The 17,083-nt window shown below is 37.4% G+C and overlaps 1 protein-coding gene across 1 annotated transcript in view; it reads left to right on the plus strand.

The window, feature by feature from the left end:
- The window catches only part of LOC148084989 (chemokine-like protein TAFA-2), a 66,536-nt gene that overhangs the window by 34,930 nt on the left and 14,523 nt on the right, over positions 1-17,083 (plus strand). Inside the window, exon 2 of the mRNA XM_087786033.1 lies at positions 14,748-14,851. Within this exon, the coding sequence (XP_087642159.1) occupies positions 14,749-14,851 (103 nt within the window). The 5' untranslated portion in view covers position 14,748. The remainder of the gene's footprint in view (positions 1-14,747; positions 14,852-17,083) is intronic.

Genomic DNA, 17,083 nt, shown 5'->3' on the forward strand with positions numbered 1-17,083 from the left:
CTTGTGATCAGATATGACATTGGTTAGTTGAAAACAGACTCCTTTTCTAATAAGTATGGCAGCTCCCCTTGACCTATCCCCATAATTAGAGTGATACATATTTTCTATCCATCCACTCTTTAACTTTGAGTGTTCTTCTGGACGTAAGTGGGTCTCTTGTAAAAACATTATCTCTCTACCTAATGATTTCAGGTGCGTAAGAGCTTTGTTACGCTTAATAGGATGGTTAACTCCTTTTACGTTCCATCATATAAACCGTGTTCAACCTAAAGACAATGGATTGTGACTACTCATATTTTAACTTGGGTATAAATACACTTGTAACTGTATGGAGTAAACATAAACAAAACAAACAAAAAGAACAACAACACATAATGCCCTTGAACAACAGAGAATAACCCCCCCACACACACGCCAATCTTCTCAAAAAAAAACGTTATACAATTAAGGCACACTTCAATTATAATATTATTTATCATAAACGTTAATGACAACAAGAATGACTCACACGATTGATATTTGAATAACCAGCATCAACAAGGATAAATGAGAACATCAAAATAACATTAACTTGTATAAATTGTGTAGAAAAAGTTGAATCAGTTATAATGTTGTTAAACGACTGTCTCACCGGAATGTCTTCACACGTCACACGCGTCACTTGTATCCGCTGATGTTTTTGTTGACATACTCGCGCGCCTCTGCAGCGGAGTAGAAGGATTTCTCCACATTCTTGTACATGATTCTGAAGCGGGCAGGATAAGCAAATCCGAACCGAACCCTGTCCACTCCACGAAACCGACTCTTGACGTCATTGAACGCTGCGTGTGCTTTGGCAACACTTGTTGGGTAGTCAGGAAACACTGAGATGCTGACTCCGTCCACACTGATGCGTTCTCTAGTCCGAGCGAGTCTCAGAATGTTTTCACAGTCTTGGAAGTAGTGAACGCGGGCTATGATCGTGTTTGACCGGCCTCCCTCTGTAGATCCAGGCGGGGAGAGACGGTGAGCTCCAGGAGCGGCGCGTCCTTCAGATCAAAGGCCCGCTGCAGAATTCCGGTATTCCGACAATCCTTATGTTGTTTCTCCTTGACCTCGCCTCCAAGTCCTCGCATTTATTCTGAAGTTGGTCCATGACCCCCGTGAGCTGCTTCACCTCCTTCTTGAGTGAAACAACATCATCTGTGCACATTGACAAACTTTCTTCCACATCCTTCACCGTAGCTTTCATGGCGGAGAGTTCAGAGGCGATCGTCAACCTGTATTCTTTGAGCTCCGCTCTAGCTGCAACAATATCCGCTCGAATCACCGCCATCTCACTTTCCAACATTGCGCAAACTTCTGTTTGAAGAATTTCAGCTAAATCCTTGCGCACCCAAGATAGTAGTTCCATCTTGAGCGATTCGTTGACCGATGCGTCGGGGGTCGAGACACTAACTTTCAGGAAAGCAACTTCAATCGAGCTCAAGGCTAAAGTTGGCGTAGAAGGCCTTGTGGCTTGAGTCGTTGTTTGCCTACCTTTGCTTGATTTACCAGGCATTTCGCAGTTTCCATTTTTATGTATATGGCTTAGCAAAGGTAAAATTCAAATATTGTCCAAAAAGTGCGCTGAAAAAATTACTTTTATATATTCGTTCTGTGGAGCTCCAAAAAACACGTCTAGTCCATGCTATGCTAAGCAGCGCCCCCCCTAAATATGTTTAACCTCGGCTTTTAAAACTGATGTTTGGGCTCATTTTGGCTTAAAAAAAAGAGTTTAAAGTTAAAAATTAAACAATGACAGATACTGGATATTGCATGTTGATCCAGGTGGTTTGAGACTGTTAATGAACTTCATTGTTTATTGTTAATATAAGTTTAGATTTTTGTTATTATAGTATTTTAGAGGTGTTTCTCTACAAGCACTTTCAAATTTGATTAGATAAAGTTTTTGCTCTTTATTGTAAAATTGATTTCAAGAAAAAGTGTTTCTTTTAAAGAAACAATATATTGTTGTTACTACAGTTTCACAATATATTGTATCACCAGATTCTTGCCAATACACAGCACTAGTAGAAACCATGTAAGATGTTTATCTTTGTTTAGGGTCTGTAACTTTATTTCCATTGAGATTGATTGATATATGATCAATCAATACGATCAATTAATTAAATAAGGAGCAGGGTTTTTACAGTGCACTGACATTTTTGTATTCAAGCATTTACTTCATCAATTAAATGCATGAATACAGGGGGTTGATCAGCTTAGTAAATGAGGCACAATGGAGCAAAAATTTAAATAGGTCCAAATTCATTTACATTTAAACCATATGCATTATATATTACATATCTCCTTTGCTTAATTATAAGGGGTGCAAGGGAGGCAGATGAATCCCCTGCCAGAAATATATATATATTTGGATGAGCCTCTGTGGATGTGGGAAGATTAGTGATTGACAGGATACACACATAACAGAGTTTGGGTTCTCGTTCTAAATTGAATTGCGGCAGGAACTTTAGTCTAGGACTGCAGACAAAACTACAGTTCAGGGACATTTTAAGAGCTTCTTAAAATCAGGCCAATTTTGCTTAATGACCAAATCAGTATCCCCTGAAAGAGCATCAGAGCCTAACCACTGCACAGGCAAGTATCCCCTGGTGCAAAGTTGCACTTGCTTTTATGTGATCTGAACTTGTGCTCATGGTGCTTAGAGCTGAATGAATGAGGTCCCTGGATCTGTGTGGACCTTTGGTATAAGATAGGATTATTTGTCCCCACAAACCTGGACAGGAATTTTCTTCTGGCTAGTCCACAATCACACTTTGATATTCTAAAACTGTCATTGTCCGATACAAAAAGTCCAATCTACAGCTGGTAAATCATTGTGTTTCATCGGGAGACTGTGTGTTGTAACTTCAGAGGAAGAGCAGCACGTATTAGGAATGTCAAATCAAAAGTTTCTTCAATATCCAACATAACGCTATTATGATGGTGTAACACTAGCATGCTGGTCGACTCAGCCCAAATCTTTGAGAAACCGATTTAGCATGCAACGCCCTCACAGAGCTGTCAGGTCGTAGTTCTGCGATACCAACAACAACCTCGGATGGATCTGAAGAGTTGTCCAAGAATAATCCCATTAAGCAGTAAATTAGAAGCGAAGGCGGTAGGAGTGGAGAACTTCTCGCCCGCCTGACTTGACAGGACATGGAGCCTCTGCACCCCACTGCAGGCTGGGGTATAATGATTTGATTAGCAAGTCATCGGGAGTGCACGCCTGTTTTAGGCTGCGCTTCAGATGTCAGCAGTGACAGCTGTCTTGTCCGCTTTATGAGCTGCTAGATTTATGGCAGATGCTTGAAACTAAAAGTGTGTTGTCTTGTTCGGTGTTTAATCTCTCACTGACCACACCATATAATAAATGAAAACAACAAGTATTTTATATGTGTTTCCTCATCCTAATTATTTCCTCATGCTCCTGTACTTCACAGTAATATCCCTCTCTGACACAATATCAATGGAGATTAGTAATTCCTGACAAGTGTTTTTCCACATACTGTTGATACGGTTCTCTCCTTTTTGTTTGTGGGCTGTGTTCTCTTTTAGATGTATAGCTGCTGTAGGTTTTCCTTTTTTTTCTACTGCTCCAGGTTCCATTCATTTCCAGAAATTCCAGATGATGCCATAACCCACTGTTTTGTTCTTGCAAGCTCACAACAATTCACTGGAAATGTCATCCTATAGCCTTCAAAATGTGTTTTCTAGTCAGAATTGTAAGAATTATGAGGTCTCAGAAATCCATTTGTATATATAAAGGTCCTAAAATGTCAGATATCCTTTAAAAACCTCAAATTAATTAAAAGGGTCCACCTTCACCTCAACCCCCAAAAAGCGTAAATGTATCACTACTTATTGAGTACTACCAGCTAGAATGCTTTAGATAGCAAAATTACATTGAATCAACATTGATAAATTACAGGCTAATGGTTACTTTCAACATTTATGTCTGATATTGAAACGTACATTGAAAGTGCTCGTCATTGTAAAAATGTTAGATTTTCAATCAATTCTGATATTGAATCCACGTTGTTTCAACTATGTTGTAATTAACATTGAAACAACATTGGATTTAGAACCAATTCTAACAATAAATCAACTTTGAATCAAAAATATATGCATTGCATTATCTGTGAAACAATGTAATTATATAAAGGCCATTTTAACATTTTCATCCATCCTCTGTATGCTTTTAATATTCCTTATTAAAAAACAATATTTTTTACTCTATTCAAGTTATAGTCCTAACAGACAAGTTTGGAGCAATCCTAAAATGTTACAACAAAATACACAAAAACATAACGGCTGCTTTACTGCATGGTATAATGACAAAATAGAAAGTCCATTATTCGTTTAGTTATTTATTAAGTATTCAGCCAAATAATAATAAATTACAATATTAACACTTTGTAACATCTTAATGTTTTTCACATTTTTGGAACATAAAATAATTTCCTGAACAACTTATGTAAATTAAACAATGTGCCCTCTTAGCTCTTTTCCTTCTTGGTCTTGTAACTCCACCATCCCTATTAGGTGATAGCGGAGCCACTTCTGGACTGCGTCCCTGTACTGCAACTCTGTCAATTTTCGGTCAAATTGGCAAGCAGCCACTGAAACACAAAACAAGAATGTCATAATGTTCCATTAATTAGAAAATACAGTTTTAGTAACTTTCTAAAATTACGTATTTGTTTATTTATATTACTTTCAGCTGAATAATTGTTATCTCCATCTTTAAATAACAGATATATCAGTCTACTTATTATCCTGTTTAAGTAAGTAAGTAGGTAAGTAATAGTTATTTGTAAAGCGCTTTAACAATCAAAAACAATTTTCAGTTAAAACTAGATACTATAAAAGGGCACATAGGACAAACACAGGAGTCCCAGAAAATCAGGGAAAAGCCTGTACAAATAAGAATGTCTTAAGATGTTTCTTGAAGGAGTCAGTAGACTCTATCAAGCGCAGAGAGAGAGGAAGATCGTTCCAAAGCTTAGGAGCAACAGCCTGAAAAGATTTCTCTCCTCTGGTCCTGAACCGTGTGCGCGGAAGCATCAGTAGATTCTGATCCAAAGACCTAAGAGACTAAGCTTGGGTGTAAGGCTGGATCAGATCACTGATGTAAGGAGGAGTTGTAGGAGTCCCTATAACCAATGACAGACGGGTAAGCAAAGCAGATAAGAGATTCAATGTAAAGTTTGTTATATGCATAGCCATGTAGATGACAATGAATTTAAGAAAATAAGTTACTGTAAATATGATTGACTATCTTTTTACAGACTTGTTCCTCCTTCAGTGCAGCTTCAGCCTCATCAAACTGCTGTTGGTGGGGGAAGAACACCGGTAAAAACGGCTTTTCTCCCTGCAGTTCACTACCAGCTCCAGGAGTATTGATAGTTGATTTAGCAATTTCGTTTTTTAATCATTTGAATGTCCCGTGACATTTGCTTAACCTCCATATGTAGCTCTTTCAGCATCGTCATGATTCTTTTGGCAGCAATATCTAAAAAAGGACAGATTGACAAATTACATACTTTAGAACACTTCTCATCTCACAGATCTAACAGAAGCGTTAAAAGCTTAATAAAAGTAGAGTCGGAAGGAATATGTTTCTCAATTCAGTATGGTTAAGAGGTTGATGAGAAAATGATACTTGTGTTGCAAAATTCGGCTTGGGTCTTTACTGCAGAACATCTCTGTTGTGTTTCAGGAGCTGAACCTTAAAAAACGCAGCATGAAATTGCACTTAAAGTCTTGGAATAAATGATTGTGTTTGTGTGTGTATTGGTAAATGGGAAAATGGAATATACAGTAGCTAAGTGATTTGAAATAAGATGATGTGGGATGAATAATTATCCCTTGTGTTACCTCTGGGTCAAGGTGAACAACCTCCACCACTGCATATGTATTTATGGAAGCCATACAAGGGCTACCGTAGACACTTTTGTATGGAAAGAAGGTAGGAAACACAAACCATTCCTTTCTGGCTGATTTTGGTAAGAGATGTCGTTATTCATTGCCATAGCTAGAAGCAAACAGACCTGGTCTAGAAAGCTCTTTACAAATAACCTTTACTTACTTACTTACAAATAGGTCAAATGACCACCATTGAAATTGAAGAATCTAGGGAATAGAAGCTTAAAAGCCAATTAATATAGCTATAGATATATAATACAGCCACTAGTGTCAAATGTTGTTTATCTCTGTAATCAAAACCAAACATTAACCTATAAAGACCAGAGGATGATTATAAAAATGGATCCCCCTTACTTAATTTTTTTTTTTATCAGACTTAAATTATTTATTTAAAATTCACAAAATATAATGATGCTATATAACAACAACATATCTAGAAGCGGTTCCGAGATTTAGAGGTACAGTATAAGTCAATATAGAGGTTAGTGGTTGAACTTCTATAAAGGGTGTATAGTCTTAGGGTGCCCAGAATGAGTGGTCAATTAATGGCACCATTTGGAACATAAAGAACATCAGTTTTTGGAACCTCTACAGTCATCCAAGGTGAATGCTCCTCATTAAAGATGGAGTTGGGGATATGTGGGGTAATCCCTCCGTCCAATCCCGCCACGGGAACACGTCCACACTTCAATCATTGCACCAGAGGATTACACGCACGCCTGGTGCACGCTGTTCTTTAGAAGGCAAAAAACAGCAAATTGAATCTTTTGAAATGATTACTGGTGTGAATGTAAAGCATATAAGTCTGCTTCTGCTTAAGCTCATTAATAGTCCAGATATTTATGGAGCAGAACAACAAGAGTTTATCACAAGCAGCTAAAGTGGTTAGAGAATTTATGTTTCGGTGTTTGACATGCTTCTCTTACACAAGTCTTAGACAATTTATCTGATACCATGTTGCCATGGCTGATTTAGAATTTTAAAATGATTTCATCAGATTTATTATTGACTTTGTATGTCCTGATGAAGCAAGGTGACTGGGCTAATGTAGAAACAATAGTCGTTCATGTTTCTATGTTGTAGAATGGTTGAGTAGTGGTTATTGCTGCAACTTTATAGCAAGACCGGTTCAAATCCAGCTTTGGTTTTCAATCTGTGGAGGGAAAAAAGAGCTGACTAAATAATCTGTATGTGTGAGTGGTTGTCAGTCTACAGTATATCTACCTGTGGGCTGCTTTTCCAGGGTGTTCACTGCCTCTCACTCAAAGTAGCTAATTTAAATTCCTATCTCCTGTGTGAATAAGCCACAATAAATAGATGAAAGAATCAAGTTTTGTGATCAAAGTCTCTGTCTTTCGAAGCTCTTGATATGAAAGACATCTGGCAGAAAAACAACCTGTAAACCAAAAATATTGCGATTAGAAAAGTCTCCACTCAGGGTCAGCCAGGATAAGTATACATAAAATGTGAATCTGTCAGAGGCTCAGATGAGCGGTAATGGCTCACGTTTCTATCTTTTAAACCAGATATGCTTTTACATCAGTATTTTAGAGCAATATTATATGTTCCTATGAAAGGCATCTGCTAAAACTTGACCTTCCTTTGATATATTTTTAGGGAAAAGTAAGATTCCTGACTCTTGTCTATTCCATTGATGTTCATGTTGCCGGGGTCCCACAGCGACCGCTTCGTGACAGTGGTAGTGTGATTATAGAGGTGCTAATTTTTAATTAGTTGATGCCGATCTTGGAGTCACTAGTGATTAAAATAAAGTTTAATTTGCATTATGGTCCACTGTGGAGAATTGTAAATAAATTATATTGTGGAATGCTCATGTTCTTTTGTGATTATTCCCTTTTTTCTTTAATCAATGATCCTTGGAGGCCCAGTTTTTCCCAAGTTTTAAACCGTGTAGGATTGTTCAGGCGGGAAATGAGTCATACAAGTAAAGCGTGTCCGGTGAATTTACTAATTTATAGTTGTCTATTTGCTCTTTATTCATTCATACACTTCCCTTCACAATAACGTTTCATCAGCTTAATCCAGGAATCTTCAGAAAATGTTGTCATGTTCCTTCCCATTGTTTTGCCGACACGTTTGTCGTTATTTCTCTGTCCAAAGAATTAAAGTCAAAGTGAACTTTTGCCCTGTAAAAACCTTTTCCTCAATTATTGCCCAGCAGGGGGAAAAACCCTAATTAGAGATCAATAGTTGCATATTGATGTCACAGGTCTCGATGATAAAGTGGAGAGACAAAAGCTGAAGGCTTCTAGGAAACACTTGGACACCTGGTGTTGCAATGATCCAGGTGTTGACTGGCAGGGATATGATTTTGTGGAAAATGTCAAACGTGGACTCAGTAATGAATCTCATGATTTCTTGGTTTCACTTCTGTCACCTGAGAAAGAGGGAGTTCCAGTGGTGCCACCGCAGACAGCAAACATAGCTGGGTCGATCCTAGTGGTGTTACTCACGCTTGACAACTTCTTTGCCCTGAACATCCTACTTCATCTTTGCTGCCTGTACGCAGTTCTGACTCCACTAGCCCTAACCACATCTGTGTGCTTTTGCAACAGTCACATTTTGTTTGTTATACATGTTGTTTGAAGTCATAGCCTGTTAGGACCTTACTTTTGTGTAGGCCTGTTGAGTCGTAGATGAATCTACTGAAGGGAATCATGGAGAAAAAGAATAGATAAATGCACAGCTGAGGGACTCTTTGTCTATGTCACACCAAATGCACGAGGCATCACAGAGTCTCTTGGTTTATTGTAACAGCGAATCTAAACTGAACACGTATACTAAACTCTCAACAGGAACAAGGCGTTGACAGAAGGCAAATATGACGCACTTCCACAACACAAGATTGACCTTCTCAACTTTAGGACACACATTGCGAGACAATAGATGCTATAAAAAAAAAAGGAACCAGCAGTTGTAGTAAGTGTTTCACTCTCGCTGTACCCTCTCATCTTGAATGGGATTAAGGCCGGAAAACAAACTTCCATGACTTATAGAGGGCCTTGAACCAGCGTTACTTTGATGATGTGTCACCTCTATTGCTGTATCAAGGCTTGATTCGAGTCATAGTGAGCTATCCAACTTGCTTCATTCATAACGCCACCTAGTGTTAGAACAGAGACTCATTTGAGCCTGTGGAAAAACTGTGCTTGGCTCTGGTTCTACCCACTGTTTCACTGTGGTAACCAAACAGAAGTGTTCTCCGAGCTTGATGCTAATGTGTTGATCATCTTTTGTAGTATAGTATCTTTCCTTGAGTCAAGTGAGGCAGGACAATATGATGATGATCACAGTTTTTGGTCAAACACCAGAATGTATCGCTCCATTGACTTTGAAACATATACACTTTGTGCTCTAGAAAGGAATCCGATGATCTACACCGCAGGCTTACACAAGCAACAACAGAGCCAACTCATAACAAAGGGATAAAAGTCCAATCTCTGAATAAATCTCAGCACACACAGAGAATTAGTGAGGTGGCAGTGGTGAGAGAAATAAACATTATTCCTCAATAAAAGTCTTCATTTGCATTCAAAAGTGGCCTCAAGTGCAGCTCGCAGCGAAGACACAGAAAAAAAACTCTTGCTATGCTGGCAAGAAAAACAAACTAGTGGCGGATAATTACTCATTTCACTGAAATCTCTGTGTATTACTGTCAATTTTTCATCTAAGATCTTCCAGACTTCTTCATGATTCACGCTTTTGGCAATCAACTGTGCACATTACAGTTTTGCTTACAAAGCGACCCTGTGAACGAGACAAACCAAGACAGTTACTTCTGAAAACTTTCTCTTTCACTTTTTTTAAAAACTTGCTTTTCTTTTTTATATACAATCTACATATGGATGTCAATTCACACGAGTGGCAGCAAACAATAAATTTGTGTATAATATCCTATATTTAGAGAGTTGGAGTTAACATTATATATATAGTTCACTGCACAGTGTTTCACTTATTGCTCATTGTTGAATTGCTGGGATCTGTTTTTCCTTTCTCCACTATAGTCTTACTTCAACTGTATAGTGTCTTGAGATAACTTTGTTATGATAAGACACTTTAAATATGAATTGAATTGAATTATATCATTGTATAGTCATATATCATGTGTTTAAGTCAACACAAATAATGTTTAATATAATAATATACAGTATTTACAAAACCAGATGAAGGCTCTTTTTTGTGTAATTTTCTGGTTTTATCTTCCCCAACCAAATTGTTAAAAATTAAACCATCATCACAGGGAATACAAACTAAAAAATGATTTTATGTTGTGCCACTTTAATTAAGATTAAAAAACAATATATTTGTTTAATTGTATGTATAAAAAATGTTAAATGAAATTTAGTAGTGAATTTAAAAAAAGTATATATATTGGTATTGGAATTTTGTAAAGAAAATAAAAAAAAAATGACAACCAAAAAAAAAACATTAAAAAAATATCTTTATGGATATAAGAAAACATACTGTGATTAAAGTGCAACTAATGGGTTGAAATATTTACATTAGAAAATGGACTTGAAACAGTATAAACAACAGGTGTGATTATAGCTAGCTGGAGGAGGAGTGATGCCCTTAATACGTCATAATGGGCTTCACTCTTGTAACCTCTCTTTTGCCGGGATGTCAGACTGTGTTTATAAAGTACTAACTTCAAAATGCAAAAACAAGACTATGTAGAGTTGTTTTGGACTTAACTACAGTGTGTGTATATGTTCTCAGCAAATGTTGCAAAGGGAATTTTAAACTCTGTGAAGTGGGAGTCTTTAAACAAAGCGCCAGGTAGCCATTCTAAAGGTGTGTGGAAAACAATGGCAAGCCAGGCAAGCGTTGCAGTACACAAATGTGAGTATTGTCGCTTTAAAACTGATGTGTCTTCATAAAATTCATGTGAAAGCATTTTTTTTGCTGATATTCCATGCTGATAAAATATTAACACACTGTGAAGATGCTACCGTTAGCTAGTGACTGTTCATAAACTCGTCAGTATGCATTATATTTGCCGATATTCCATGCTAATAAACTTTTAAGAGTAACAGTGAATATGCTAGTTGTTTCTGTATTTCATGTTAAAAGTATTATTTCTTGCACATAAAAACGATGTTTAATTCAAGACTAATTAAGCATTGTTTTCGACGATATTCCATGCTAATGAACTTTTAAGAGTAACAGTGAAGATGCTAGTTGTTCGTGTATTTCATGTGAAAAGTATTATTTCTTGCACATACATTTTTTTTTTTTAATTTGAGGCTAATTAAGCATTATTTTTGACGATATTCCATGCTAATACACTTTTAAGAGTAACAGTGAAGATGCTAGTTGTTGTTGCGAATAATCTTGCATGTGTATTTCATTAAAGCCAAGTCATTTATGTGAATCATCTGTATTTATGTATGTGTTAAGACAACACTTGTCTTAACAGTTTACCACACAACACTCACAAAAGCAACACCATTGATAATTTCTACATTATTTGAATGTCTGGATTATAATGTTTTTGTTGCCATGTTCTCCAGGATGATGCAGAATCCCCCAAACCGGATCCCAGCACGTCCGGCGCCGATTCTGTCACGGGTCTCCCAGGGTCCCCAGCTTTAAGCCCAGCAACACCCTCGCCAGCAAAAAGAAGGAAAAAAATCCAGTGCTGGACTTTCTTCTTGTTTAAATAAAAGATTTAGTTTTACATTTTCTAGTGTTGTCATTTTTAATTACATATTTACATTCTATTAAATGTTAATATTTATATATTGGTACAATTAATACAAATACAAATGTTAAAATATAAACATTTTTAATAAAACAAACACTTGGCAAAAATCCTGCTGTAGCTCATCCTCCAAGTTGAACCATAACCGTAGTGTGTGAAAGTTGAAGTTGGTTCTGCAGTACACTGAGAGAGAACCAGTCCGAGGAGGAATTTTCACACACTATTAGAAATGGGCATTCAAAAATAATAGTTTGAGTAAGCTTCTATGTTCAAATAACTTCAGGTTTATGTAAGCGGGATGGTAAACCTATTAACCATTGAGAAACACAGCTACAATACGCTGTAAACATAGTTACTACTGATTTCATTCTTTCAGAAAAACAAAACAAAGAAACGGGTAAATGGAGGGCTTGTATTGACTATTGTTACTGTTACAAGTACTGTTGCAGTTGCTTGCAAATGCACTCTTAAAAAATGCATACACCTCAATTTACATCACAATAAGCTCTAAATTTAATTTTTCTACCGTTTGCATTCTTTTAGAAAACAACAACGAAGAAACACGTAAATAGATTGCTTGTATTGACCACTGCTAGCACGTTTAGCATTACCCTCATGATCGTAGTCGTAAAAGTGCATAAAGCTCAACATACATCGATCAACACAGCTACAATAATCTCCAAACTTTAGTTCACTACCGTTTTCATACTTTAAGAAAACAGCAACAAAGAAACACAAACATCGCTGGTATCGTTAGCACGTGGTGATCTGTTACACAAAACTTATTTTCAAGCAAAAACATACAGTGAAATTTTCGAACAGCACTTTGGTGTTTCGATGATATCTTCTTCTTCGGATAGGTCGGCTTCTTGTTGTAGAGAGAGGCAGATATAAAACCAGGAGCAAAGCCGCTGTTGCAGGCATGTTCTCAGTTGCTTCTGCTGACGTCATAATCCGTCAGCGGCAACTATTGCTGACGTACCGGAGGGTAGGTCGGGTCAAAATCTCAAACTTTTATTGGAGGGTAATGCGAAGGGCCTAAGGGATGGCGAAGGGGTAGGGCTAGTGTTAGGGCTCAAACTGAGAATCGTAACTGGGCCTAAATCTACCTCCCTGAAGTTGAACGTTAATGCTACAATCCATGGAGAACACCTTCTCGATGCCGCATACCAGGTCTGTTTAGGAAGATGCTTTCCTTGCACCACTGCGTTGAAATTTACTTCAGCAGCAAGTCTGTGTAATGGCAGTAAGAATGCTAGTGTCAAAATAATAAAATCTTTATTGTTAGAAAAAAAAAATCATCTTTAATTACTTATATAATTCCCAACATTTAAAATCAGTGTTTGAAATTAAGTGTTACTAACTACTAACAATATTATCAATTTATAGCTTTACAGTGAGACTTTCCTGAGAAACAACGCCAGAAACAAATCTGTAGTCATGAAGTAAAATTGTGTTAAGATGAGAAGATGAAATGATTTTAAAATTTAGAAAGAGAAGATGTATCAGAAATTGAATACCGACTGCATTGAAAATATTTATTTACTATTCAATATTATTTCAACACATTTGTTTCCCCAAGAAAAATAACATCAGAAACATGTAACATTAAACCTAAATGCTTTCCATGTAGATTGTTTATTTACAAAAAACAGTTGTTATCTTTTTGAACAGGATCTAAAAGATGGTCACAAAGATTTAAAGTGCTTTTATTTTGGAATCAGATTACTTTTACATGTTGTAAAACAGCATTGATGATTTCAAGAGAATAGAATGAATTTTGTATTACACACTGAAAAATAGCTAGCTAAGCAGAGTTAAACTCAAGAAAGTTTGAATTCAAAGTGACTTTGTTAACCTTTAGTTAACAGATATTTCAACCTTCTTTAACTTCTTATTATACTTGTAATATTAAGTTGTTTTTTCTTATGATGTATTGCGACTGTTTATCCTGGCAAATCTCGCAAATGTTCTAGAAATGTCTTTATTTGTGAGACTCAAAGTCATGGCATCGATCACTGATGTTTTTCTCTCTTGTTTCACTCGATCATAAAGTTTCTGAGGTTCAGCTCAAGACACACCAACTTCCGGTTTCTTCTAATTATACACCTCGCTCGCCTCCAGGGCCCATGGGACTTCCATGGATGAATACAAATCCCAATGAAAGGTCATATTCACCTCTCCAAAATAAACTTAATTACATAAATCATTTGAGAATCCCAGCGAGGTTTGGACGATCCATATGTCAACGAGCAGGGCAGATAAGAAGGGGGAGACTGTAAATAAGGCGTAAACGCTGCTTGTAACGCTGCCCGCTCGCACCACATGACACCACCCCGCTTCCAGTAATTACTGCTTCGCTGGTGAAAGGCGATCGCTGTCTGTCGATGATAAGACCGACCGGATGGTTTATATGACTTCCTCAACACTTTATTAGAGGCTGGATTGGCAGGAGAACAAAGGGACAGGGGTTATAAGAGGGTCTTCAGAATGGTCTTACAACCTGCGAACACAGGGGAAGTGGTGTAGTTCAGGAGTGGTCCCAAGATAGTATATTAATTTACTTTTGCTCAGTTTTTCACATTTATTATTCTTTGAAATTGTATTCATCCTTTTATTTTCCTTTTCACCTCTTTATTTTTTTTTAAATGTTATTATTTCGAGTTTTTTTTTATTTAATTTTTTGTGAGCATTTTTTGGACTTTTTTTTCTGTGACACTTTTTCATTAATGCAAATTAAATGACTACAATTTCTGTAGCCTATAATGTTCTCACTGTTATTGAAGTCATTCAATTTTAACACGGACCACAAATGGCTACAGGTCCTGACTTTGGTGATACTGCTTTGAGGTTAGGAGGCTTTTTTTTATTTACAATTTGTGGAGCTGCTTTGCTTTTCCTGCCATCTTCAATACACATATGATGTTGTCACTACTGGTTGGTGGGGGCAGTGTCCCTAAATGTCAGTCAAACAGTCAAATAGTTGTAGAACATGGTAAAACAATAGTGACTGATCCAAAATGTTCCAAAGTTAATGGAAGACTGACCTGCTGCTTCTCTCTCTCAGGATGAGTGAGCGATACCCGTCAGTCAGAAGCAAAGGGGCCGTACTTGCTGTGGTGCTTGTGATGAGTGTTCTGGAGATGACCCTGCCAAGTCAAGCAGCTTCAGGTGAGAGAGCCATCTTTAGTTATATCAGAGTCCAGCATTAAGTACCGGACCTGGAAGAGCTGTGTTCGCATTGACTTGTATCGCACCGCAGTTGTCAGAATTTGGTCCCAGGACTGGTTTCGTTTACATAGACAAACTAAATCTAAATGAGTCTTGATGTTCCTCAACCAGAGTGCAAGGGTGTCCTGTATCTCATCGAGCAGTAGTGACCAGGGTAAAAAGGGTCAGGGGTAACAGAAGATGGTGATGGGATGTGTCTACCTATCTGTCTTCCTCCCTCCCCTCATTAAGTGTTGTCAAGTCGTCACAAGAATACCCAGCGAGATCAATAATGGCGACTCAGCAACATTACAGTTTTGACCCTCAATTCATCAATCCAAAAGACTACCAACAATTTGCCACCTCAGGTAATTGGTTGTCTGCAATGTAACCAACTGTTTTGGAGCATGGTCACAACTCCTCCTGCTCCCCTCTGTTGTCCACCAATTAGACTCCAGCGCTCCAGAGGGCGCCGAGGCATTGATAGGCAGAGATCCACACTCAAGGCACTCATCATTTCAGCAGGAAGTGCATCCGAATAATCTTGCATGCTTTCAATTTCTCTGCGATAACTGTGGCGGCCCCCTAATTTCCCCAGAGTGTTATTTCTGTTGCTGTAAACCTGTTATCATTCAAGGGATGAAATAAATCCTGAACATTTCACCCAGAAAGGCAAGAAACTCTTCTTGTCTAAAATTGGGACAGGCTGCAAGTGTTTGAGTGAGGAAACAAGCACATATAAGAATCACATTTTTCCATCATATGTCAATTTAAATCCTACACCAGCAGAAACACTGAATATTAAACAAACAACTCTGACCACCTAGAAATTAGTATATCTATATTTTTTGTTTTCCCTTAAATGCTTTTGAATATTCTTTTATTTTAGATTGGCTTTTAATAAATATAAGAAAGGTTAGTATAGCCGGAAAACACTAGATGTCCTGAAACTGACACAAGAAATCAACGTTGCTTCTTGATTTTGGTCCTAAAGAAGGCCCCAATGGACTGGCTTGGCCGTTTGACTGTGTTTGTGCAATGATAAAATGATTTTGTAACGGTAAATACAAAGTTATTTCTTTTAGGACATCGTTTTTTTCTATTTCTTCTCCTCTTTAATATCTTTTGTGAGTACTTGTTAATCATCATTTCGTGAGTTATATTTAAATACAATGTATATGAAAACTAAAATACATTTTAGCAGTAGCAAAACTACACTTTGTAATATACCGACCACTCCTGGATTTTAATATATTTATAATTTTGTTCTAATTGTTTCAGTATTTTGTAAAACTTTATTTTCTATTATAATAATGACTTTGTTATTTCTTTCTCCTCCAGTATAATATTATAAATATATATGATGCTACTTTAAAGAAACTGTCATCAAAAATCTCACTTGTGTCCAAGATCTTAGTGGTCTCTGAGCAGTCATTATTCCTGGAACAGAGCAACATCCACGAGAAGTTTCAGTCTGGTTTCCGCTAACATCACTCTACGCAGACAGCCTTACTGAAAGTGTCCTGTGACATCATGATGTCGGCTGATTCCGGTAAATACACTGCTCTGGTTCTTTTAGATCTGTCCTTTAGTCTTTGACACAGTTTATCACCAGATCCTGCTGAGAACACTGAGGGATGAAGTGGGACTGTCAGAGTCTTTGTTACAGTGGTTCTCATCATACCTTTCTGGGGGCAGTTTCATTGTATCTGCCAATCAAATAATGTCTGAATCAGTGGATCTGTTGTTTGGAGTCCCTCAAGGTCCTTACTTACCAGAAACTGTTTCTTTCAACCGAGAACATTTTCGAAACTTAGGAAAATGTTGTCACAACACGATTTTATTTTCATGTCTAAACAAGAAGGAGCTGCCTTGCCTTAAAATAATACAAAACTCTACATCGATCATTAAAACTCTGCATTGGCTGCCAGTTTTGTTTAGGATCAATTTTAAAATTCTGGTTCTTACTTTCAGAGCTATTCATGGTCAGGCTCCTCCTTACATCGGTGATCTGATCCAGCCTTACACCCCAGCTCGGGCTCTTAGGTCTGTGGATCAGAATCTACTGATGGTTCCACACACACAGTTCAGGAGAGAAATCCTTCCAGTCTGTTGCTCCTAAGCTTTGGAACGATCTCCCTCTACGCTTTATGGAGTCTACTGACTCCTTCAAGAGACATCGTAAGACCTTTT

The sequence above is a fragment of the Callionymus lyra genome, chromosome 3, assembly GCF_982586985.1.
Source record: "Callionymus lyra chromosome 3, fCalLyr1.hap1.1, whole genome shotgun sequence".
Classification (NCBI taxonomy): Eukaryota; Metazoa; Chordata; class Actinopteri; order Syngnathiformes; family Callionymidae; genus Callionymus; species Callionymus lyra.